General features: G+C 32.6%; 2 protein-coding genes across 2 annotated transcripts in view; one reads left to right on the top strand and one right to left on the bottom strand.

The window, feature by feature from the left end:
- LOC119834651 (zinc finger protein 177-like) overlaps positions 1 to 957 on the bottom strand; it is a 50430-nt gene extending 49473 nt beyond the window's left edge. Inside the window, exon 1 of the mRNA XM_038359076.1 lies at positions 392 to 957. Within this exon, the coding sequence (XP_038215004.1) occupies positions 392 to 580 (189 nt within the window). The 5' untranslated portion in view covers positions 581 to 957. The remainder of the gene's footprint in view (positions 1 to 391) is intronic.
- Positions 958 to 10013: 9056 nt separating this feature from the next.
- The window catches only part of LOC119834357 (O-acyltransferase like protein-like), a 20023-nt gene continuing 2323 nt past the window's right edge, over positions 10014 to 27713 (top strand). The window contains exons 1-12 of the mRNA XM_038358700.1: positions 10014 to 10210; positions 18422 to 18558; positions 20473 to 20734; positions 21214 to 21411; positions 22580 to 22659; positions 23700 to 23893; positions 24160 to 24274; positions 24455 to 24669; positions 24816 to 25009; positions 25567 to 25702; positions 26222 to 26408; positions 26852 to 26994. Of these exons, the coding sequence (XP_038214628.1) occupies positions 10014 to 10210; positions 18422 to 18558; positions 20473 to 20734; positions 21214 to 21411; positions 22580 to 22659; positions 23700 to 23893; positions 24160 to 24274; positions 24455 to 24669; positions 24816 to 25009; positions 25567 to 25702; positions 26222 to 26408; positions 26852 to 26994 (2058 nt within the window). The remainder of the gene's footprint in view (positions 10211 to 18421; positions 18559 to 20472; positions 20735 to 21213; positions 21412 to 22579; positions 22660 to 23699; positions 23894 to 24159; positions 24275 to 24454; positions 24670 to 24815; positions 25010 to 25566; positions 25703 to 26221; positions 26409 to 26851; positions 26995 to 27713) is intronic.

The following is a 27713-nucleotide window of genomic DNA, read 5'->3' as shown; positions in this document are numbered from 1 at the left end:
TCTTTAAATCATTAATAATAGAAAATCGTAACATAATCAATGGACTTGATGTATTAAAGTCAATATTCCATTCAATAATAAATCATTGTAATTATACAATCAATTTGCATTTTATTGTAATATCTTACTCTAATTTATTTTTAAAATGCGATAAGGTCACTAAAACACAGTATTAATATTATATCATTGGTATTTAATGTGGATTTATTCGGTGGCATTTATGTATCTTGTCGTATTAATCTAAGATGAATGGATGATAGTTAAACATTTATCGCTTTATTGCGGTTTATTGGTTTACTGTTTGTCATTTAATTTAAACTAGGATTTTAATTTATTAAACAGTTTCTATGTATCAATATTCAATTATTTGATATAAAAAATGGGTACTTACATCATGATCTGGCACGTACGAGTAGACATGGAGCTTATCAATCCTTATCGTGCCTTGAAACGGGTACAGTAACGCACTCCTCTGTATTTCCGTGGAGGTCCACACGCTCACAGACGCCTCACGACCTCTGGCACCCCCTGGCCGCAGCGCCAGACTCAACTCCTGGGGAATCAGTACTAATGTCTCCATCTTACTGGCACATTCCAAAATCAATCGAGTCCCAAAAAAAGCCCTCAGCTCAACGCGTCATAAATGAGTAATCACAGGGAATGCGACTGGTCTCGTTCATCACAATTAATGAGCATAAATAATTTATTGGGAACGAAAGGATGTCTCGGTTATCGATGTCGCCGATGTGATCGATCGTCCTAAGAAACGTCGCAATAAATTACACAGCCCTCTAAACACGTAACACTGATTTTTCGGTAAAGTTCGTTCAACTTTACCGATACTGTCCGTATTTTAGAACATTACCGATGGGGCGGTCGCTACGTAGGATGCGCGCGCGATCTTTTCTGAACGTGCACTGAAGGAAGCGCTAACATTGACCTTAGGCACGGCCGTGATCGCGTTTACAGTTCATTTTTTGTTCGATAAAAAGGAGAGAAGTAAGGCCCTACCGCACTGCAGTGCGTGCAGGTTGGGCTATAGTAGGCCTTACTGCGTTGAGATAAGCCTTGGCAGAGCGCATGATCGGGTTTGTAAGACGTAGAGTAAGGTGCCCCCTCCATAGGCGGCACCTGCCGGCTCGCGCGCCGCCCGACAGTGCGCTGGAGGCTTCGCACCGCGCACCTGATTCCAACGTCTTTTTAATGCTACCTGTTGTTTTTTATTTTATTTTGACATCTGCTCTAATGCTTTTCGATAACGTGCCGTTTTATTAGGGTTCTTTGTATGTTTAATATGGACGGTACGTTAAGTTAAGGTACAATAACAGGTATACGTGTAGTGTTATACTTTGTAATTTAGTTAAAAATTCAATGTGTATATTTTTTCACTTCATTATTTTTTGTTGAATTAATTTTTTCTAAATTTTTGGTGCTATAATTATTACTAGGAATTTTGAGAAATTGTAATTTTTATTATATCAGTCCGAGATATTTATTTATTTTATTTACAAATAAATCGGTAAAAATCTTCATAATAAATCAGTCATAAAAAAAATATTTATATGAAACTTATTTTGAATGTTCCAGATGTCTTCCTACATTTGTTGAAAATATTCAAAAATGGTCAGCTGTAAATTAAATTTACACTAACGTAAATAGGCACTGTAAAATTTTCGTTTTTATTTAATCTATATGGCCTAAGTACCTACTACAAATGTCGAAAGGAGATAAAACAATAGAAAGAAAGTATATTACCAATATCATATAAATAATACATTAATAAATAAATCAATACTTTAAAAAAGAAAATATTTTTCTTACAACAAAATAATAAACATGAACTTCAAAGATCTATTTATCTGATACCTAGGTAGGTACTATCTTCAAAATGATGTGACTTTTTGAGAATAAAATTTATTTAGGACTGTATTTATATTTTTATAACATGTACAGTTTCATGACGTATTGAAAATTTAATTGAATTCTCTAAAAACGCTCTGTACCAAGTTTAGAAATAAAAGCCTGTTTAATTGATTTTAACGAGATTTATTCATTATATTGTTTGATCCAACGTTTCGAACACTTTACAGCGAGCGTGCTCACGGGGTCTACCAACTTTTCTTGTAAAAATATCGCACGATACCACGTATCTGGAAGGCTTATGAAGGAAGAAGGAATGAAGCTACCTACATATACATCATTAATAAAATAACTCAGATTAGTTACGTAGCTATATGTAAGTGGCTATGAGACATACATACGTCAGTGCTTGTCTGAGTGCGGTTAGCGCCAGGTGTGTTTAGGTCATCGACATTTTCTGTATCATATACTCGAGACATAGCTGATTTAAAATGCACTCTAGAGCCTGCACTTACGGTTCAAATTCAAAATGCGATATTGCTCGCGATGGTCCTTACCATCGCCCGTACAGGACATCAGTATTTTTAATTAGCATTCATTTATATCGGTTGCTTAATTTTGATACTTTTTGTAGAGGAAGATTGTTCTTTTTATTTTTATAAGGTGTGTTGTATAACCCATTGTTATTAAATCGTAAACCGTAATGTTGTCGTAATATCGATATCTCAACTCATTTAAAATGGTTTTTTTAGTATTCACAGCTGCTTAAAAAATAGATGTTACTTTAAAATAATCTTATACTTTAACGTTACCTGTCTACTGATCTGACTTTTAGATTTAATTGATTTATCAACAAAAAAAACTACGTCGTATAAGTTTTACAATGAGTTCTTTATGCAACTATCACACTAATATTATAAATGTGAAAGTTTGTTTATTTGGATGTTTGTCCGTCAATCACACTGAAACTACTGAACGGTTTTTGATAAAATTTAGACAGCTGACTGAGGTGACAGGATACTTTTTATCCCGATTGAATGCTCCATTGGGATAAAACAGGAATCTTGATATCCGGACGAGCGTCTAGTACATAAAAAAATTACGCTCTATGAAAAACATATTACGGTTAAGCAAACGATTTTAGCAAATCTTTATAGATTATGTACGGGAACTTAAAGAAACTAAAAATAATACAAGCTATGTAATTTTATAGTACTTTTCTACAAAAAGGGACCAAATGAGAACAATTCACGCCGATCGGCTGAAACCTCACGCTGGTATCGAGTAACGAAACGACAAAAAAGTCGAATTGAGAACTTTCATTTTTCTGAATGTGATTAAAAATTATCAAATTAGTACGCATAATACCTAGTCATAGTACTAGCAAGTTATAAAATTTGATATTATCGTTTAATTTAACGACTCTATTGCTATTTAATTAAATGCTAATTTTAAATGCCAGTACTGAGCAGATAATTTTAACTCTTACGTTAACAGTTATCGTTTTAGTATTTATTAATACCCATTTGTTATTTGATGCATCGTATTAGAAATACTATTCATTACTTACATTACTTACATTGGTATGTAATTAACCAATTTAATAAAGAAAAATTCTGTCTGTTAGTCTATGATGTTTTATGAATTCGGGGTTATCCGTCACCAAAAGAAAGCACGAGGGGCAATTCGAAACGATATTCATTAAAAAGGCACGTCATTAAAATTTAGATTTGAGATCATTCCTAAATTTATTCAAATAAGTCATTTTGTCTAGACTTTTAAATAGTAGTACCTAAGTCTCTCGGGAAAGAACTAAAAATAAATAGCACAGACGAAACATATTAATAACTAGGTATTATATCTCTAACATTTTTAAAAAAATTTAGCGAACTTTGCGACAGATAATTAATTATGATTTTTAAAGGGGGCTATTGTAATACATTGAAAATAAGTCTAAGGGCCGATGTAATTGCTTTGTGATAGTACCCCTGATTGTCTATTAAATACTTTTTTAAATATAATATTTGTAATTTTATCCTCCAGAATACTAAAACGGAACATATTAAGACGCTGTGAAACCGGCCAACAATATCGCATTATTGCAAACTAACCTATATATCTTAGGCATGTTAGCATCACTTAGCTAATATAAAATAACCCATCGAATACAAAGACGCAAGCAAAAAGCGGACAAAGTTCGAAGACGACAGATTTACATTATTATGTATTATTTAAAAAATGTGGTCATAAATCACATGACGAGCTTATGGGCGGGGCCGGTAGAGGGCGTGGCGTCGGCGGAACCGCCTGTGCGCGCGCGCAACGTGCATTACCGGTGTATTGTTTGGTAGTTTTTACCGGCCATTGGCTGCTTGCATGCTTTGTTTGGGCATTGTTCAAAAATTGAGACGTGATCTTGTGATACGATCACCGATATTTAAATGTTTGCGATGTTGGATCAACAATGATAAACTAAGTATTGTTCTTCGTGTTATTAATACAAATATTTAAAACATCTTGATACGTGTAGTTTTTTTTAAAACAACGCAGGTTTAATTTATTTGAAATCAGGAATAAACATTCTTTATGAATGTTTTTGTTGATAATTATTTAGTTTTATATATATATCCAATGAACTACAAATAACTACAATAAATTACTAACAAAATTTAAGCTGACTTATTGGCCACTTGCGGTTCACCCCGGCTTCGCCCGGTATATATATATATAACCTATAGCCTTCCTCAATAAATCTTCTATCTAACACTAAAAGAATTTTCAAATCCGACCAGCACTTCCTGAGATAGGTACGTTCAAACAAACAAAGAAACAAACAAACTCTTTAGCTTCATAATATTAGTATAGATTACATATTTCTTTACTGAAACTATATTTTTCGCAACGTCAATGTGCAATTTCATCTAAGATTAAACGAAAATTGGAGCCATTTTGTTATACCTTAAATAACAACCAACGGTAGTACAGTAAGATATTATACAAGAATCACAATCAAAGTACAAGTGTAACTGCAACAACATTATGCATAGACTATTTACGTATCGTAGTTTTATGCGTAAATAAACATTTTTCATCCTCATACATGATATATGTGTGAAACAACTTTTAGCAAGCTATAGCTATAGTTTCTGCAATAATTAAACGCACAAAATTTTACTCACACATTCATCCACAGTAAATTTTATTCGCTACACGTAAAGTCAAATATAAAAAGCTCGCATGCAGTATAACATCGATACCCAATCGCAATAACGTACCATGACTTGGGAACAATACAAAACGTAAGGTAAGGTAAGCCCTTAGAGACAACACGATCTGCTTTAATGTGCAGTGATCCCACATTGGATGGACAGTAAGCGCGTTTAATCGGATTTCATCCTCCGTACCTTATTGGTGAAGCTACACGGACGTTTGAAAGCGGAGAAAACGCGTTTGCGCGTGCTTATGGTGGTAATAATTCCAAAAAGACACTTTTCAATCAAAGCATTTACGTTTCTTTGACTAATAACGCAAAACAGCAATGATAATATGAATGAGATCTTCATGAGCTAACAATAATTTAGTAATGTGTGTCTTTGTCTAATTCAGCTATAGAACAAATTAAAGAGGAAAAAAGGGCTCTCACATTCCAAAACGCTCATGAGCTTTTTCATTCACTTAATTGCTTATATTTAAAAATAACGCCAATTGTGTACTTAAAGAAGAATTTTTATCTATTGTGGATTAAGAAATAAATTGAGTTTTCAATTTATCTGCGCATGTAGATAACATCACCACTGCTTAAAACATCGTGAGGAAACCGACATGTCCGAGAATGCAAAGTTCGACGTCATGTGACATTTGCCAACCCGCACTTGGCCAGCGTGGTGGATTATGGCCTGAACCCTCATAGGAGGCCTGTGTCCTAGCAGTGGGAACATACATCGGCTGATGATGACGTGATGATGATGATGGATTAAGAACAGCAATATAAATTGCTAAGCGTTTCTATAACATCGTGTGTAAGGCGCCTAAATTGTCACTTACTTCAACTCGATTTGAGCGAGCGATGTAAATCCGCTGCAACACGTCAGTATTGTTCAGTTTTAAATATTTGGATCGGAATTAGTGTCACACGATTACAGTACACGTACTTTTCAAGTTACCATACTGATATTATATGTTGGTATAGGTAGGTACTTGGTTGCATTTTTGGCATTTGCCTATAATGATACCGTCAATCACATGCGATATTAGATAAATATTAATATAATTATTGACTCCGTTTCACATAACTCTATGAATAACATTTATAACGTCGTAGGTACGTTACCCACTGTGCATAAATTATAAACTATAGCTACCCTCATAACCATCATTTTGTATATTTTTTTGGGGCTTATATCAAAAACAAATGGGAAAATGCATACTTTATTTTGTAACTAGCACTTAAACGCGGCATCGCACACTTTAGATTCGGAGTAGTTTAATAGATATTATTAGACATACAAACCTTTTTCTTAAATCACTCTATGTACTAAAAAAAGGTCTAAGCATACATACTCACATACACTCATAGAAACAGACGCGGGAAGCGGTTTCACCCGCGTAAATCCGTATCCCGTAGGAATATCTGGATAAAAAGTAGCCTTTACGTTATTCCAGTTGTCCAGCTGTCTTGGTACGTACCAAATTTCATTGCAATCGGTTCAGTAGCTTTTGCGTGAAAGAGCAACAAACACACACACACATCCTTACAAACTTTCTCATTGATAATATTAGTAGGATGCTGTTAGATCACTACGATCTAACAGCATAGACAATACAAGCTTATACTTAAAACATAGATACTCCTTACGTTTTTATATAGACCGCTGCGAGCCATTCAACAAAATAATGGGCCAGCTTCTGTTATTACGCGGTCGATTTGCGTGCAGCGTTTAATTCGGTCCTTTTCCGACCCTTAGGCGACAATATTCATTCCAACATGCTACGCGCTAAATTAAACTTTTCAAGGCACAAAATGAGCCTTAAGTTCTAAATTATTGGAACATTTTAATACTTATGTTTTCAATGTTTTGGCGACTCAAAGGGAATACAATGTTGTTTTCAATTTTGTGCATTATTAAGATGCAAAATAAGTAAGAAAAGGAGAGACATAAAAATTAACGTCATTAAACTGTGCGTCTTGGAAACTATTTGTATTTTTTTGTTTATATTTCAATGAATAATTTAGTGCTATGTGTCTACTTTTATATATGTACGTAAAATGAAAAAACATGACGATTATAAAGTGTGTAACACTGTATAATGGAGAAAATACCTTTAATCACTACGACATATTATACTCATTATAATATAGTAGTCTTTACAAACATTATCTTATATATATTTATATAAGATAATGTTCAGCTATGCTCAGCTATGAGACACTATTGTGTCTCATAGCTGAGATTTTTTCTATACTCTTACCCGTGTTGTTATAAGCTACTCTTTTCAACATAAAGATTATTTGTTATTATTTCTAAATAAATTAACATTCATTATCCGAAATGAAGACGCCCAAGGCGAAATACATCTATTTAATAATTTATTAATTATAACTAAAGCACTTAATGGACCTAGTTACACAAAGCAACTTTTTCCATTGCGAGAAGAAAACAAAAGCACAATAACATTACAAGACGATACTAGAAACGTACGATCATTAAATACTTCGTTGTTCCTCACACACCTGACATTTGGTATGAATAATTGCAAGTTACGATAGCAAATAACAATGCAGGGCAAACGCCAGAACAATTAGCATGAAATATCCCAAGTCGAGACGGAGGCAATGTTTAATGAATTTATAATTTGCGTCCGTCGACAATAAGGTAGAGGTGAGAGAGCAGCGGTTGGGGGTAGCGGATAGAATTAGTAGTATCACGATATGCAATTATTTCCATATATTATGTTTTTTTTTAATCCTACTTTATAAGGATATGTTACTCTTTCACACAAAAACTAGTTTATAAGGATATGTTAATCTTTCACACAAAAACTACTGCTAGCTGGATTATTGGAATAACCCTATTTATCCCGATAATTTTTAAAATTGTTAGATCGGAAAGTAGGAGGATATTTTCAAATCATTAAGGTCCAAATAAATTAGATTGGTCATTTATTTTATTAGCTTAAAAAAAAAAATATATATATATATATATATATATATATCTAATAAATCCTTTTTATATATATATATCTAATAAATCCTTTTTTGCTAATGTGTCACAAATTGAAGTTTAAATTAAATTGAAAGTTCAGGAACAATTTAATTACAATAAAAATAAAACTCAATATTTACAAGCACACTTTATTGAATGATATTATGATGAATGATGAATATTGAATGCTCATGCATCACAATGTTAGTACTCCGAAACGGCTCGATCGATTCTCATGAAACGTGTGATAGGTCTGACAATCAGCCAACGTCTATTTTTAATACCACTAAATGATAAGAGTACAACGTAGCGTAGCGTAAGCGTTCGCCGGGTTATATAAATCGCTAAACGCTATATCAAACTTCTATATTGCAGTCTGAAGCCCGGCGAACCGCCGCAGGAGCCATCCGGCGACCGGCTTCTCATTCAGCCCGATCGTTATGGTTTTTTGTAAAAGCATTTCGTGTTTATGTGCCTTTGATTTGTTGAGGCCGTTTACGTATGAGTTATCCAAATGATATAGTAGAATCCGATTGTGCTTTATAAAAGCTGTGCAGTTGCTAGAATTGAACGATGTTGAGATAAATATGCTAACATTAAAACGGTTCTATATATAGTTGAGGTTATATTAAACTCAGTCAATAAAGTATGAGAATTGGAAGTCAATAAACGTCACGGGAGCTTGGAAAGGATCTTCTTAACTTTGGAATAATTCTTATGTACTAGCTGCGCCCCGCGGTTTCACCCGCGTAAGTTCGTATGCCATAGGAATATCGGGATAAAAATTTGCCTATATGTTATTCCACTTGTCCAGCTATCTACGTATCAAATTTCATTGCAATCGGTTCAGTAGTTTTTTCGTATAAGAGCAAAAAACACACACACATCCTTACAAACTTTCGCATTTATAATATTAGTAGGATGTCTTAGATTATTCCGCTGTAATCTTATTGCATTTTGTTGCTCATGTGGGACTACGCTACAAATTCATTCAGATATCATCACAACAACATAGATAGCGCTAGCTATAATTACTACTAAGTTTGAACCTTTCGTCTAACTCGTTACTTTAACGAGAGTACGTTATGGGTTGATTAATAGTACTTACAGTAAACTGTTAGTAGCTCAGCCAGCGGCTAACTGACGCAAGCTGATGGTTAACGAAGTAAGAAATTATAGAACTAAAAGAAATTATTTGAATTTAAAGTTGATACCGAAATGTTATATTATTGTTCACATTTTTGATATGCTCGATCTGTTATGTATTTCTGGAAAACTATAAAGTAAACATAAATAATATAAATTTCAGTAAGAATTAGTTGATAATAAAGATTGAATTTTGTATTACGTATGCGTGTGTAAGAATCGAGCAGAGGAGCACACAAATTCACCGTTATATCCTAATTTATATTCATCCTTTAACAAACAGCGAACAAAACTAAAACCTCGCGTGTCTAAAAAACGATTAACGAACGCAATTTAAAAGGATTGCCTACGGAAATGGAATGAGAAACAGCCATTTAACAATAACTTGATGACTACTGTTGGGATTGGAATTTAAAATTGGCAAATGAGAGTTGAAAACGAAATTATTTATTTCGTATGCAAAAGTTTAAACGTTCCCTTTAAATAAAGTGTTCCAAATTGTGGATGGAATTTTTTCGAAAGTGGCACCTAAGTTTTATAAACGGTTGGATTTGATTTGATAAATATAGTCTGTAATGATATAAAGATGGGGCTTTAATTGGATTTTATGAGCGAGTAGTGTTTTGGCTTAGTGGTTATAGGTTAGAATATGAAGTAAGTTTTGATGAAATTGTAACAAATGAATTAGACTGCATATTATACAGTATTCATTAATAGATTTATAAGTATAATACTACTATACTTTACATAACAGCTATACACATTATTAAAACCGCGAAGGAAAATATTGAGAGGAAGATAAACATGTTGTGGGTACTTATGCCCAAAGACCCTTCAAAGGCATGTGACATCTGCCAGCCCGCACTTGGGCAGTGTGGTGGAATATGGCCAGTACCCTCATGGGAGGCCCGTGTGCAAGGAAAACAAGAATGTATGAATGATGATGGTGTATGTTGGTTAGTATTTTTCAAAGAAATCGGCACCTGTTTAAAGGACGAACTGTACGTTGCAGATGTATTTAAATCAATTAATAATACTTTTAATTAAGATAATCAGAATAATACTGTGAACACAAAGGCCGCGTTCCATCGATACATTATTGTGAAAATTGATATAATGTTTTACATTGGTTGTTAATGATCTCAATAGATGGCATGTGATATCCCTTAGCCACATGACGACGAAAGAGAAGAAGAAATTCGATTGCTGAGGTGTGATCACGGGTGGCCGGGAGGCTAGGCGTCGCCACGCTTCAGCGATATGACATGGGTTCAAATCCCGCCTCTTGATCAGATTATTAATGTTATCTCTTACTAAATTATCCATATCTATCCAAATTCAATAGAAATAAATGGAACAATACAATAATTGTTCAGTGTAGAATTTTATTTGCTACTTGAGGAATTAACCTCGATATTTCAATGATAATTTTGTGCAGGTCTTTGACCGTGACGTTCAGTAAATAAATGATGAATGTATTCGAAGATAATAGATATATAATATCAAACAAACATAATGGTGAGGGTTATACGATTTGTATAAGAAGGAGCATTTTAGGTGTAAGAGTAAGTATAACTATATTAATGATAATAATTTTGGCAAAAGAAGAAGTTTTTTTTGAATGAAAGAAAGAAAGAAAAAAGAAAAGAAATGTAGCATTGTTTTATTTATTTGATCGGTAGGAACATATCTTAAAGTATAGGCTGGTTATAATATTAATAACAGCAGGCAGCTATTTAAAAACCGACGTTAAATTGGACTTTTTTTTTTTCTATTAATCCACAATTCGTGCGCGTAATTTTTTGTGTTTGATAGAAAAATGTTATCATTTTATAATCTGGTCTGCCACTTCCCCCCGAAGGACGCCGCTGACCTTTTTTGTAGAAAACATTTATTGATTTTATGCACATTGAACGATAAAGTTTAACATGTAGACTGCAATATTATCAACAAAGAAACATATCAAGCGATAACTAATTCTCACGATTAAGGTAATCTCCTAATCATACATGGAAAGATACCGAAATTTTTAATTCAATTAATTATAGGACAAATAACACATTTTTATGACCTACTACGATTTATCAATGGAAATTATGAAGCTTTGAAATAATTTGAATGAAGGAGAACTTGATCAATAATAAAGAATTATGGATGAATAGTTGTTTTTAATATGAATATAATTCATAAAAGGCTTTTTTAGTGAATTTATTTTATTATATATTTAAATGTTTTATACAAAAATTAAATAATATATTACTGTAACATGAAATAATAAATACGCGACAATAAATAAATATGCTACCTTTTAATTAGGCTAGCGATATAATCGGTCAAAATTTCTAATAAGCATTAATTTAATAGTAAAATAAACATGAATTTAGAGCATAGTTAGTGCTAAATCAGTTATGTCCATAAGAGACAAACAAATAGTGAAAAAAAATACTTCTTTTTACTTACAAACAGAAAAAAATTACATGTAGCAACGTAATCAATGAGTTCTCAGTACGACCTTAATCCTGATTCTACTAACAATTAATCATACATTCAAATTATTACGCACTTACATTAATTGATCGCAAGTAAAGGATATACCATTGATTAACGAAAAATGATTTAAAAAATTGCAAAATCAAACTCCACATATTGTAATAAATGTCAGTGAATTTCGCGCCTAAATCGGACTAACCTTGTATTTAATTTACATTATTTTTTTTTACTTTCGGAGATTAACGTAGCATTACCTAATGAACAGATAGACCATTTATAATAGTCATAATAGTAAGGTCACCCGAACACATTCAATACTTTTTAAAAGACAACACAGAATTTCTGACAACTGATTATTTCTGACAACTTTCATTCAAAATTGTTCATTGTTTTATCATATTTTTAGTACAAAAGTTCGATAAGAAATGTTCTATTTTCACAGTACATAGAAAATAAATGGCTGTAAGCATTTTAGGTATGTTATTTTTTAAATGCATAAAAAGAAAAACACTGCACATACACGCACACACTTCATTATTGACACTTTGTCTTATAGTTTGCTGTATACTGTCTATTAACACTGTTTTTGATTACAGGGCAGATTATAAAAAGGTGCAGCACAAATTTATTAGTGAACGTTGAGATTACGTTTGAAGTTGTTGATAATTTAGTATTCTTCTTAGCTATATATTATCTGTATACACTTCCGTTTTTTTAGTTTTGGTTTGAATAGTAAAAGCCTATATTATTCTTGAATAGATAGCTTTCTATTAGTGAAAGAATTTTCATGATCTGTTCAGTATTTTCGAAGATTAGCCCATACAAATATATAAATTTAGTAACTTCTGTTTCAGTATTAGTAACACAACATATACATATATCGAAGCGCAAGGGATTGAACCAGCTTCCTGAGTGTAACCAAACAGTACAATCCAGGGCTTAGAGAAGAGTGGGAATCTTATGATGATAAATAAATAAATTAACTTAGCTATAAAGCACGGTTAAGTGTTGTTTATTAAACAAATTTGATTTGATTTAAATACGATCGTGGTTAAACGCTTCCCTATTAACGGGTAATAAAGGAAAATATCAACTAAAATATGTTGTTTTTATTTTGTTTATTCTAAAAATGCACGTGAAACTTTTACCTCCAGAGTTTAGACTTTGATATTAAAATTATACCACACCGATAAGATATGTTAAGTCCGTTCTTCCTGTTATTGTCGTAATCTTTAAACCTTACATAGTTTGGAGATTACAATAATCGAAGGAGATTGTTAATTAATTAGTGCAACATAATTTAAGATTTAAACAAAAGGGGATTTTGCTGATGATTCATTTGTGAGAAGGATTATGTTTATTTTCTTTCGTATGACACGAAGGAACTGAATAAAATAATATGTATGTGTTTTTTTTAATAAGTAGTGTAGCATGTTAAAATCATCTCCTAAAATATACAATTATCATATTATAAACTTCTTTATTTTTGCGAATCATAAGGAATATTCAGTATTTCTCACCATTATTCTTACAATATTATTATTCGTCTCAATTATAATTACTATTCCACGCTTAAAAGAATTAATTTAATTAATGACGTCAATAGCCCAGGTTTCAATAAAAATACCTCAGTCCTTAAACCGCAGCTTCCTGGACAGTTACGCGTGTTAACCACCGAAAATAAATGAAAAGCTTGTAAAAGAAAAATTAATTTGTGCCTTATTATCCAGAAATATTCGTATAATGAACAGCGATCCTTATCAATGCCGGGGTCCGCAGTTTCTCGTCGCGATAAACCGCCGGATGGCAAAGAGATCCGCCTGAGATAGGCTCGCTAACAATTAACAATGAGACATTATACTTACCGGGTATGCCGCCGATAATTACGAACAGAGTCGCATTCGTCGCAGAATGAGTGGCCCGTTAAAACTTCCATCTTATAGTTAAAGGTGGCCATACCATGACTTATGATTGCGATACAATTAACGCTATATATTTAACTAGCTGCGCCCCGCGGTCTCACTTGCGTAAGTCCGTATCGCGTAGGAATATCGGGATAAAAGTTGCCTATATGTTATTCACGTTGTCCAGCTGTCTACGTACCAAATTTCATTGCAATCGGTTCAGTAGTTTTTGCGTGAAAGAGCAACAAACAACACACATTAAAAAAAAATGTGAGCCGTCACGGGACGCCTGGCAGATGTGAAACATCGACATTATTTTATAAAATTAATATGCAAAGAATAGACTGTGATAGGAACTAAATATGTCATAATGATAAAATAAAATATTACACCGTACACACTACTGCATATAGACTGTATATATTATACACTATAATTTAGCGTGGCGACTTTTAATTATATTTTTATAGCTATAATATAAGTATGAACGTGTGGCGAAAGTAAATTTAATTTATTATTATATATTATTATATGTTATTAATATATTATTATGCATTTCATACAGAGACAATTTACGCCAACAAATGTAGGTAACAAAAACAATTTATTGCATTTATTTTATAATATTGATTCAATATTTACAAACACTATATAGCATCAAGAGCCCTAACTGTAAAAATACGTCCCTGTGTCAAAGAACTTGGTCGATTCGCTTCCCCTCTTGAGTTATGGCGACTTGTTTTAGTTTTCTAATTGGTATGTTCGAATGTACATTATGTCTGCATATTTGTATTAAACGCTCTTTAAACAATTTACATATAAATAGCATCACTTTGGGATGAATAGAAAAATTCTTTGGAACAATGAAGACATTAAATAGTTAAATTGCCCTTTGATTACATATAATAGAAACCGTACAATCCAGAACCGAATTAATCGAATGGAACGAAATTATTTTATGTAACAAATGTTTATCAATTATTTCTTTTCAGCATTAGTGAGGACGCTGAGCTTAAAATCGCATTACATTTCGAAATTATCAAGCCTATTTCAATATAATTATATCTTGATAGACGTGATATTGTTATTTCAAACTTCCTCATCGCATGTTTTGAAACGGTTCCAATTTGAGACCTTATGAAGATATCTTATTCTTATTTTAAAGGCTGACACCACAGTTGTAATGTCTACGGCGGTGTCAGTATCGAAACTATTCTAGATGAGATATTAAGACACTATCTCTTAGTCTGCTCATATTCTTGGTATATTCCAGGCACGGACACACGTTTTTCCTCTTTTATTATATGTATAGATGTACCCGGAACCGCAGTGTATTTACCATAGGATATCTAAATACGGTAAGCTTTAAATTTAATACATTAATTTATGACGGGTGCTGATTATGTCAATTTAGATTGAAAAGTATAGTTATGTTTTGGTATAATACGCTTGATATTGCGTCGGCAAATTTTGTTATCGTTATCATACTGTAAATGAATTAATGAATTTATGTTAATACATCGATGAATGGTTGGTGATACGCATCCAACGTGTTGTTGTTTATACTTTGCGCAATTATGATTTTAATTAGCATAACATTATATTTGCTGTACATTTCGGAATTTATATATCAATCTGAGGAACATTTATGGATAAAAATCCGTCATCGCTCATCATGCAAGAAAAAAGACCATAAAATAAATATTTATAATAATGTGAAATTTATTAACATTAAATGTTTCACTTCTAAATACTATCTCATACTAACGATTGTTATAAATAATGTATAAGTGTATATATTAAAAAAGGGAACAAATCAAAAACAGCATTTATTCTGTATTATATGAGGATAATATGCTTCATGAATGCAGGGTAACATAGATATTTCTAGACAGACATGCTCTTACACAAATTGAATCACTGCATGGCATCAAGCAGAATACGGTCAAACGTTTGCCTATAATGTATAGAAAAAAAGTATGGAATAGCTACGTTAAAGGATCATTTTTAAAAAGTCCGTGTTAATATATAATATAATAAAATAGTTTATATAAATACTGTATAATTATCTAAATGCATTGATCAATTAAGAATTAATTGTGTCGTTCATGAGAAATTTGTTCTATTCTATATTACTGACAACTTTTTTAAAATCTAAAGATATATCTTAGCATATATCTTGGCAACATTTTACATAAAGATCTTGAAGGCCATTTCAAGAATAAGAATTAAGTAAAATATAATAATTTGTTGAAAAATATATTTCCCAGCTTAATATAATGTCTATCCCAGTATTTTCACCTTTATGATTTATTAAGACATTCATAAACACTTGTAAAATGTATCATAGAGAAATCTGAATATGTTGTTTTCGAGTTTGAATCAATCAACTATAGCGAAACTCTGTCTTCATCTAACTTGTACACATTTTATTATGCGTGTAGGTACATAATAACCTGAATGTTTTAATTTCAAATGAGAAGATTTTCACGCGTGATATCGATTGTTGAATCACTTAATGCTTTATTGTGTACAGATAAAACAGATTTAACAATTTTCCTGGCGTGTAAACATTTTCTTGAAATCATCATCATCAGCCCATACATGTTCCCACTGCTGGGACACAGGCCTCCTATGAGGGTTCAGGCTATAATCCACCACGCTGGCCAAGTGCGGATTGGCTGAAGTCGTATGTCGTCGAACTTTATATTCTTGGACTTGCCGGTTTCCTCACGATGTTTTCCTTCACCGTTTTAAGCAGTGGTGATGTTATCCACATCTGCAGATAAATTGAAAAATCATTTTATTTCCTGCACGCTCGCCCGGTCTCGAACCCCGACTTATCGATTTTGAAGTCCGAGGTTCTCACTGAGCCACCACTGCTTGTTTATTATTTTCTTGGAATAACGTTGCTCAATTAAAATTATTGACAGAACATAAAATTGCATATTTATATTTTGAAATAGCTTTTTATGTTACTTGGCAATTACAATGATTTAATTGGTGTAATCAGTGTCCATTGAGTTTAGAGAAATTGTCTAAAGTGAACTAAAATTGTATGCAAAAAAATGTATAAATAAATGTGTTTTATGAAAACATTAAAGCGCCTTTAAACAATTAAAACGATAAGTTAAAATCGATCCTCTAGCCTAATCGAGTAACACATAAAATAAGAATGTAATTTTAAATGTGGTTTAATATTTACTTAAAAGTAGTATTTTTCAGCTGTTAACTTTGCTTATGTGATCAAAGGAATTTCCGTACCAATGAAGTGCTTTACTGTGGTAAAAACACTAGTGTTTTGGGTATTAATAATTCGTATTGGTTGAAATTCTAAGGAGGCTAGCTCCTAATCATTTCCAGACAATTACATTATTCAGAGCCTTATTTTTACTTATTATTCTGTGGCTTTATTAACTAATTATTCTCTGTGATCTGTAGACAGGTTAGTGCTATCTACCCCTTCGCATCGCACACAGTTCTATGGTCCTTTTGTCACTGCCGCTGGTTTATGGAACTCCCTGCCAGTGAAGATTCGACAAGCACAAACCTTTACTACGTTTGCCAAACAAGTGTGTGATCACTACTTGAGCCTTGCCTTTAACTCTGATTAACAATTTTATCTTAAATTTATTTGTGTATTTGTTTTCTGTCTCTTTTTTTTATAATTTTTCTCTATTTTAATTTATGTATACTTTCTTACTTTTAGTTTTTGAATGAATTCATATCTTTTTACAATGCAGTATCTAAAATTATATTTATTTAATTTATATGTACTTATGTATATTATATTATACGTTTATAAGAATATATTCATGTATTTATATACTTCAAACCTACCTCCTCCATTATATATTACTTTTTCACAGTTGGTTGCCTGGAAGAGATCACTCTTTAGTGATAAGGCCGCCCGCTGTGCTGGTTTAGTTTTAAGATATTTATTTTAAGGATGCGTTGTGTATGCCAGCACAATAAAGTGTAAATAAATAAATAAATAATTTTTAGTCTGAGGAAAGAATAAACCGTTGCTTGGATGTAATTGTTTCTTATTTGTATATTTCATTATCTTATTATGATAAAAATTTAAATCAAAAGATTTTCTAGTAAATTGGTTTATTTTAAAAGTAGGTAATAGTGAATAACGTTAACATTTTTAGGTTGCCTTAACCGAAAATATTTTCTTTTAAAATTAGTAAAAAGTTTGTGTCTTCATACCTTTGCACAAACGATCCATCTCTTGATATATTTTCTATGATTATATTATCTATGATTATAAATATTGTATATATGGACGTAGTGTGATGGTTGTATAAAACTTCACAGAGTATCTTGGAACGGTTTTAATTTAAGTTTGTTTTTAGCTTTACACTTGTAATAAGGCTGTAGAAACTGTATTAGATACAGCAAGTTTCTAGAGAAGCCATTATCGCGCAACTATAAACGCATACACTTGAAATAAATTGAAAATTTACATTAAGCTATATTAAACATCGAATAAAATAATAAAATATTGATAGTTCATAGTAAAATAGCTACACCAACATCTGGATAATAGAATGACACACAGGGATAATTGTTATCAATAAGAATAAAATTTATGGGTAGGTTTAAAAGATTTTTGAAAAGCTGTAAAAATTATCTTATCAATACATTTATTTATATAAATATTGTATGCATAGTTTATTCCGATTCTGATTTCTTGTGACTACCATTGGCGTGATGTTGTGGTGAAAATAAGTTTGTAAGAGAGTGAAGTGGATCAAAAATGAGTATCTATCATTTATTGGGATTGTTTTCTCTGTGTGTTTTATGTGTTAGAGGACAGTTGATTGCACTAGAGCAGCTTCCTACAGCCCCCTTTGATCAGGATTTGTATGAATCAGTGCTAGATTCTGAATTATGTGCAGAACAGATGGCGCGTTTGGTGTGGAGAGAGCCACTGACGTTGCTCCAGTGTAAGCTATTTCTTGTACATTATTTTAACTGTCGTAAGAGCAATAGTTCGCTATGTTTTTAACGCTGCCACACAGAGCATTTTTTGTAATGGCTACTTGAATCATGAAGGAAATTTAATAGCAAATAGATACGACTGTATATACCTGAATAAGCACATAAACCATAAGTAAACCATAACCATAGCGCTTGTAAGCCACAAACCACAAGGTTTACAAATAATATGAATATTACTGATAACGTCACATGAAACTATATAAGCTCCAAACTAAATAAAGCTCTGCGTGAACTAATTTAATCGATATATTTTGTTTTGTATGAAAATGCATACATATACAAAATATCTCTGTAAATTGCATTTGAATCTGTTACTTGTATAAATGTGAAGACTTTGTTTATGTGTTTGACCGCGCTAATCTCTAAAACTATAGGATCGTTTCAAAAATACTTTCGCTATTTTGTAAGTTAGGTCGGGAAATCGACTTGGTTATTCGCCTGATGGTAAGCGTTTACCACCGCCTATGAAAATGTAGGGTTTGACAAAAGGAATAAAAGAATGTCCTACTGGCTCCATTCTTCTAACGAGACACAGTAGCATTCACTTGCTAATTTTACACGTTTATCTTATGAGGGGGTGTGGTTCCTGAGCCACTGGGAGCGGTGGGGAGCGTGCCGAAGCGTACTCAACCGTTGGACATGTACGTGTTATCTGAGTGCTATGGATTATATAGATCTTGCATACATGATTATATAAATTATATAAACATGATAGTAAATTGATGATTCATACAATTACACCGCAAAAAATTGAATAAGATATAAAAGAATTTCGATAATAAAGACTTTACTACACTTGACATGTATATTTTGCGTGGTTTAGTCTATGGGGACATTACGAATTATTGTGGGAGTCGAGCACGCATTGGGCTAGCTCAGAGCGGGGAAGTACCACACCCCACGGAAAACCAGCGTGAAATTACCACCACCAATACAATAGAAAAACCACGTAATTGTGTTTCGTACAGTAAGGGGGGAGCTGGAGGTTCGTTTCCTTTTCCTGGGCCTTTCTAGTCCATTCCTTCTTTCCAGTCATCAATCCTTTCCTTATCCCTGACTCCCTTTAAAAGCAGGCAGCGCTATAGCGGAGACACTGCCTCTACGAATGTTCATGAGCGGTGTTTGTCGCTTACCATCTGAGAATATAAATAAACAGTATTGAGTCTATATTCTATATACCAAATACCATTCAGATTTTCATTCAATGGAAAAAACCCCGTGTGAATGATATGGATAAAAGATAATTAAATCTCATTTGTTAACTTTATTATTGATAGAAAGCGTTCTGGAAAAATGGCATAATTATCAAAAATTACATTAATCTAAAAATTTTAATGAAAAATCACTATATAATTATGTAAGTGTAATGTTAATCTAGTATTTTGTTATATTATGTACCAACTATATAATATGAATCAGACAGTTTTAGTTAAAATGAGTCAAAACGGCTGCGCCGATAAGCTTTGTTTTGATCGATATCTTCTTATTTTTCGTTCCGATAAATGAAAATTAAAATAAATGGGTTATTAAATTCGTTTTAATGAATAACAAACAGTATCTGAATTACTTAATTACTCAATGAAGTTGTTGTTTAAAAAATATGTCACCTGTGAAAGATAGAAAGGTTTAAAATGTTTTTTTCAATACTGTAATTAATATAATAAGTATCAAATAAACACGCGTCCTTAAGATTTCAAATTGTTTTGTTATATTATGACTGTTATTAAAAGAAACAATTTTATTTATGTGGATTTATATGGACTTTACACAGTCCGCTATTATTATTACCTTCTTTTTTCACCTATGAAAGTTGCTCTGTCTGTCATAAGCATTTTTTAAAAGCATCTTTTTAATTTCAGTTCTGGACGCCGGATTTCGAATACCGTCTGGTCTTTTAGGCGGTAACGCCCATCATTTGGGTAATTACTTCCAATGTCTCGACATATACAAAGAGATAGAAGGGCGTCCCTCCATTAGAGGGAAATATTCATACATAGCGGTCCCTCTCGAGCAGTCCTTTCAATTGCCCTTCATTGGTGAAATTGACGGCCTACAATTATTGGAAAACGAATTGCGTACGAGGAATCAAAATCCAGACCAAACGACGAGGCTCTTGGATGAGTATGTTGCCTTATACTTATGTTCTCGTGTGACATTATAGTTGCTTTAATTTTCGAAATTCACAATTTTTTTTATGCATATACGTACGTTAGATCTGAATGTGTGTCGTAAGTTACTTTTTATACATCTAAATGAATTGGGTGTCCTGGCAGATCAAAGTCCAACGTAACGTCATTTCTGTTGTCAAATAGCAAAAGAAAAATAAATTAAAATATCGTAAATTAAAAAATAAATTTCTTCCAGGCCATATTTATGTTTTCAGGAATAAAACATAATATGTAACACTTTCAGAACTCAGAATTGATAATCAAAACTTTTCCGTTGGTGGCAACTCTTCTTTACCTTAATTACTCTTAATTACCTGTAGCACCTGACACGTGTATTCCAATTTATTCGCGGAAATATCAGTTGTTTTTATGGATGCCATTTACAATAATTTCACAATATGAAACTTAAAGAAAAAACTTTTCTTATTCCAGAATCGATATCGGTATTATATTGGATTTAGCAGCGAGCGTTTACTTGAAATTCGGGCTTTGTATACCTGCTTCGTGTACGGCACAGGAATGGATGACGCATATATTTTTCAACATTACTATGTTAGGTTTTAATTTTGAAGAGGAATTTGTTCGTCTGCCAAACGATAAGCCTTGGGTGGCTGCGGATTGGGTGGCAGTGTGAGTATATGAAATGTATTAATGTACCAGTTAACCTAACCTCACAATTAATGTTCTTTCAAAAATTTTAAATTACATTGAATGCTTTAAACATGATAATAAAACCGTTTGCCATATCTTATACCTTTAAACGGGCAAATCTTGTATATATATATAATTGGAATCTCGGAATCGGCTCCAACGATTTACATGAAATTTAATATATAGGGGGTTTCGGGGGTGATAAATCGATCTAGCTAGGAATTTTTTTTAGAAAATGTCATATTCGTGTTTTATTCGTGTTTTATCGACTTAAACTTACTTGCGTTTGAGTAGTCCCAATTTATTATGATTCTTCCTGACATCTATTGGCGAATAATAATACTATAAATGCGAAAGTTTGTGAGGATGGATGCATATGTATGCGTGCGTTTGTTACTCTTTCACGCAAAAACTACTGAACCGATTGCAATGAAATATGCTTCGTAGATAGCTGGACAACTGAAATAACACATAGGCACTTTTTATACCGTTTCCCCTACGGGATACGGACTTACGCGGTTTCAACCGCGGGTCACAGCTAGTAACAGTTAATACGCTGAAGCTTGAAATGGTTTATCATAGTGATTAGAATGTAATAGTATTTTAAACGTGAATAAACACAATTTTCTTAGTAAACAAGCTCGACATTTTTTCATTTTCCTTTTCCTCACCCTTCCCAGTCCTCTCCTTCTTTCTAGTCGGTAATCTTTTCTTATCTACCTAAGCACTACCTCTGCGCGTGTTGATGATAGCTTACTATGAGGCGAAACAGCAGTTCTGTTGCCAGTTTATAGCATAAGAAATAATGAATTTCCGATGGAAATAAAATTATGACAAGTCAACATGGATATTGATCTAAGGAAATTTATAAATAACTAATGTTACTAATGTTGTCCTTTAGATATACTACTTATAGTTATTTTCCAATTTATCTGCGTTATAGATTTCAACGTAAAGTATAAAGTATAAGATACACACCGGCCTTGCACTGAGGCAGGTACCAGAACTACATAGCAGATCGGCGCAAAATAATAGCGCGTAACTAGTGTATTTTGTATGATGAATGGGGGAGCCGGAGGTCCATTACCCTATCCTTTTTTTTGTATGAATTAAGTTAAAAATATTAATTATTATTTTCTTGTTTTAGCGGTGTTTTTGGTGCAATTGCTGTTCTAACGATAATAAGTACCAGCTACGATCTACACAGCACATTTACACTTAAAAAAGGTAAATTCAGTATTAGTGTGTTCCTTTTAAGAACTTAAGTAACATTAATTCTTGCAATAAAGTTCTTCACTTTTCTTTTTCTAATTACAATTGCATGTTCGAGGTCAACACATGTATATTACTATAAAAATTTCTTTTCCAAAAATGTCCCAGAAAATATATATCAATTTATAGTCTTTTAGATAACTCAATTTAATACGGTTAGTGTAATAAATATAAGTAGATTACAACAATACGACCAAAATAAAGTCTTATCAATCTTACCTATTTTTTAATAGTTTTAATACTGGTATTTTATTAGTGTGACTACAGACACTAACTTAGAAATATTAAAGTAAATCCTTACTGCCGTCAAAATGTGATATCATAATATCCTACTAATATTATAAATGCGAAAGTTTGTAAGGATTTTCACACAAAATCTACTGAACCTATTGCAACGAAATTTGGTACTTAGACAGCTGGACAACTGGAATAACATGTAGGCAATTTTTTGTCCCGATATTCCTAGGGGATACGGACTTACGCGGGGTAAACCACAGGGCGCAGCTAGTTAATAATAATTGTAATTTTATACTCACTTTCATAATTTTTTCTTGCCATAATTTAACAACGTACGTAGTAGTACGTAGTAACAATATACGTAGTGGTGGCTCAGTGGTGAGAACCTCGGACTTCAAAAACGATAAGTCGGGGTTCGAGACCGGGCGAGCGTGCAAGAAATAAATTGATTTTTCAATTTATCTGCGCATGTAGATAACATCACCACTGCTTAAAACGGTGAAGGAAAACATCGTGAGGAAACCGGCATGTCCGAGAATCAAAAGTTCGACGACATGTGACATCTGCCAACCCGCACTTGGCCAGCGTGGTGGATTATGGCCTGAACCCTCATAGGAGGCCTGTGTCCCAGCAGTGGGAACATATATGGGCTGATGATGATGATGATGATTTAACAACATACAATTATAAAAAACAAAACATAGAGAATGAAAAAGGTGCCACTACATCAAAAGTAATTATAATAATTTTCTTTACAGAACCCAAGCAAATAAACCAACTGTATTCCAGTTTTTCGGTGTACACAAATGCTAGGCGTCTAACAACATTCTCAAAAAGTAGCAACGCTCTCGAATGCTTGGACGGAATCCGTTCGATCTCCATGATTTGGGTGATCCTTGGACATGCTTTCACCACGTTCAACCACTTTGTGAATCTCTTATATATATTAGAAGTGAGTAACACATAATTAAATTACGCAGTCTTTTAAATGTCAAAAAGACCATAACAATATTTGATAGTATAAGCTATGGGTGCCACAGACAAAAGATGATGCTTCAAATAGCTGTTTTAGTTATTGTTTTTCATGCCAATTCTGACCGCATAATTTGATTCATCATTCATCTCATATTGAGTAAAATATTATTAATAACTGAAGACGATTAAATAATTTTAAATTAAGGATAAATTGGAGTTAAATCATATTATAAATCGTTACAGTTTTTAACATCTAGTAGTGCAGCTTGGATATCAACAGGAGTATTTGCCGTAGACACGTTTTTCTTGATGACTGGTCTTCTTTTAGTTTACACATCTATGGGTCGGATGAAATCGAGTAAGTTGACTTTCGATCTAAAGGAAACTAAAGTAATATAGTAGTTTGTTTTCATTTTGAGGTTGTCATATTATTTCAAATATTTGAATGAAAAATGTAAATTAGTAGATGAAAAATGTGAATAGTATTTTTGATAGCTTATTTAATACAATTTCTAATTTATTTTCACTTTGATTTCAGTGCAATTATTAAAAGGTTTACATATGTTCTATATACAACGTATTCTCCGACTGTTTCCCTTACTGGCCGCGATAATTATTCTAGAAGCTTCGTTCTTCCATAGAATGACAGATGGACCTTTCTGGATGTCTGTTGCAACAAATACGGATAGATGTAGAAATAACTGGTGGTCTACATTGTTATACATACAAAATTATGTTCATCCTATAGAAACTGTAAGTATTTAATTACTTTTATAAAGTTGAAGTTTCGTTCCTTCAAATAATTGATTTCCACATAATATATATGTATTGTAGGTATTATAAAGAAATAGTTCACAAGAGCAGTTGAATATTAAAATAAAATCATAATTAATTTTCAGTGCATAGAACACTCATGGTACCTGGCTATAGATATGCAATTGCATATAATATCGCCATTGGTGTTATTCTGGGTGCTAAGTGGGAAACGAAAACTGGCATGGACGGGTCTCTTGGGTGGCCTTCTAATTATTTTAACAGCTTCCACTATTTTCAACTTTATCATGGATATGCCGCCGACCAACGCTAGTATCATGTGAGTACATCAGAATCTTTATACATTAACCTCGTTGACAAAGCCACGCACAACGGACTGCTTCTTAATAAAAAATCTTTCAACTATTTTGTAAACTAATATTATTAATGTGAAATTTGTAAGGATATGTGTGTGTTTGTTGCTCATTCACGCAAAAACTACTAAAGCGATTGTAATGAAATTTGGTACGTGGACAGCTGGACAACTGGAATAACATATAGGCAACTTTTTATCCCGATATTCTTACGGGGTACGGACTTACGCGGGTGAAACCGCAAGGCGCAGCTAGTTTTATAAAAAAATCCTTTTCACACATAGATACAAGTTTCTAAAATTATAATTTACAAGGAAATAAAAGACCTTTACTGGACCAGGACAAGGCCCACTCGCGGCTGTAGAGTCTCAGATGATGATGATGAAAAGACTGCTTTGGTTGGTTTTTGTTATTTCGCTAATTTGTACATGAGATGTTAATTTATTTTACTATAAATATAATGAATATCCGTCGTAAGTAATTTCTAAATGTGTATTAAATAAAATAATTTCTCTATTTTCAGTCGTGTTGGTCAAATGGATTATTACATGACAAACTACTATAAAAATACATTAACACGAGCTTCGCCTTTTTTCTATGGCATGATCTTGGGATATGTGCTCCATCGATTGAAGGGTCGAAAAGTTAATATTCGTTGGGTAAGAATTAAAGAACATTGTTTCTACAATTATTGTCTCGTTAGTTAATCCTCTTGATTGTTTTATAGAATTTGTTCTATGATATTTATTATTAGAGTCACATGCAATTTGGTTTGTGGATAAAAAACCCAGACCAGCAGATGTCAAATAAAATCTCTCCAATATTTGACATCTGATTAGTTGGCGTCTTCGCTGAAATCGAAAGAAATAACGTTTAGAAACACGTTCGTCTTTCATTTTTTTTATAGTAATTATTGAAAATAAAAATTGCGGTTATGCAATTTATTTCCTCCACATTTATTTCCTTTATTATTTCTTCCTTGTATAAATGACCAATCTTATTTTATAATTGAGTCAGTAAAAATACAAGCTAATATATGTTGTTTTTGTTATTCCTTTAAAATTTATCGTTTATAAAGCATTTAATGCTATAAGACTGAAAATTAAATTTAAGCTTAACGTGTGTGTAAATACCTACATACATATATCATTTTAACAATATTTAATTTTGTTTTACAGTATGTTGCAGTTCTCTTATGGATAATATCTTTAGGGATCTTCACTACGATATTTTACTTGTCGTATGCAGTATTACAGTTGGATTGGGATAATCAACTGTTTGACAATTTCTTTAATTCTTTCTCGAGAACATTTTGGTCGTTTGCACTGTCGTGGCTGATTTTCGCCTGCGTGCATGGATATGGAGGTAAACGTTTTGTTTTATTATTATTCGTAGTATTGTCTATATATCGTATTGTCTATATATTGGTTAAAAAATGCATAGGTCGAATTAGTTGGGCACGCACCAATACATACACACAGTGAAGTATTGTTATTAGTTTTTTATCAGTCAGTCAGTCCGACAGGATAGATGCGTGACGTCTAAAAAATATATATTGATTCATTACTGTATCGATTGTATAAAAAATGTAACTTAAAAGAAGATTAATGTTTACATTACCAAAAGTTTATGGGGTGTTATTTCCAATCACCCCTGTTGCCTTCATTGACTCTATATCTATAGTTAAATAATTCTATAGGTTTATATACATATGTGTGTTAATATGCAGATAATACTCATTCTCAAAATTCTTAATATTTATGAAAATTTTAGTAACAAATCTAACTTGTTTCAATTTTATTTTTCAGGTCCAATAAACTGGTTCCTATCACTTCCAATGTGGAAGCTACCATCTCGGATTTCTTACGCTATGTATCTTTACCACTACTCTTTTATGTTCATTTACGCTGGTACGAAGACTACTCCTATCTTCTTCTCACCAGGACAAGGGGTAAAATCTTCATCATAATATATCTATTGCTTATTTTAACACGTGAGCGAACTTACGTGTATGCTTCAGTATAGGCATATTAGTGAGGCCAAAAGGTGTACACTCTGTGTTCTTTTTAAGGCTATAATAATAAATAATAAAAATCATCTTTATTTAGTTCTCACAACATTAGTCCATAACAAAAACTTAAAAATACAGAAAAGAGAAAGGATAACGTTGTGAGAGACTGGTGCCTGAAGTAGACTACATAGAAGTCTGAGGTACAGGTCACCAGCCCCCCGCGCGGATATCAAACAAATAGAGGGTAGCATAAGTTTAGGTGTCTACGTTATACTTGGAGAAAAGTGATCTTATTATTACAAGAAACAAAAACAGAAAAAAATGAAAAAAAAATGAGACAATATGATAACATAAATAATTACCCAATGATCTGTACCAAATAGTAATGGAGTGAATATGTGTGTGAGAATTTCTGCGATTGTGAGTGCTTACATTTGCGTATGTGCGATATTGTGTGTGTACATGGATGTGTGTGTGTGTGTGTGTGTGCGTGTGTGTGTGTGTGTATGTGTGTATGTGTGTGTCGACGTTTACGTCCTTATTATAGAAATACATCTATTCTAGTGGGAAAATTGAATTGAGTATTCAATTATGACTCAGTAGTAGCTCTTCAGTTTGATGATAATCTAGCGATTGTAAGAACGTACGTACTGATTTCT

The sequence above is a fragment of the Zerene cesonia genome, chromosome 19, assembly GCF_012273895.1.
Source record: "Zerene cesonia ecotype Mississippi chromosome 19, Zerene_cesonia_1.1, whole genome shotgun sequence".
NCBI classification, from domain to species: Eukaryota; Metazoa; Arthropoda; class Insecta; order Lepidoptera; family Pieridae; genus Zerene; species Zerene cesonia.
This window is presented reverse-complemented; position numbering and strand designations above follow the sequence as displayed.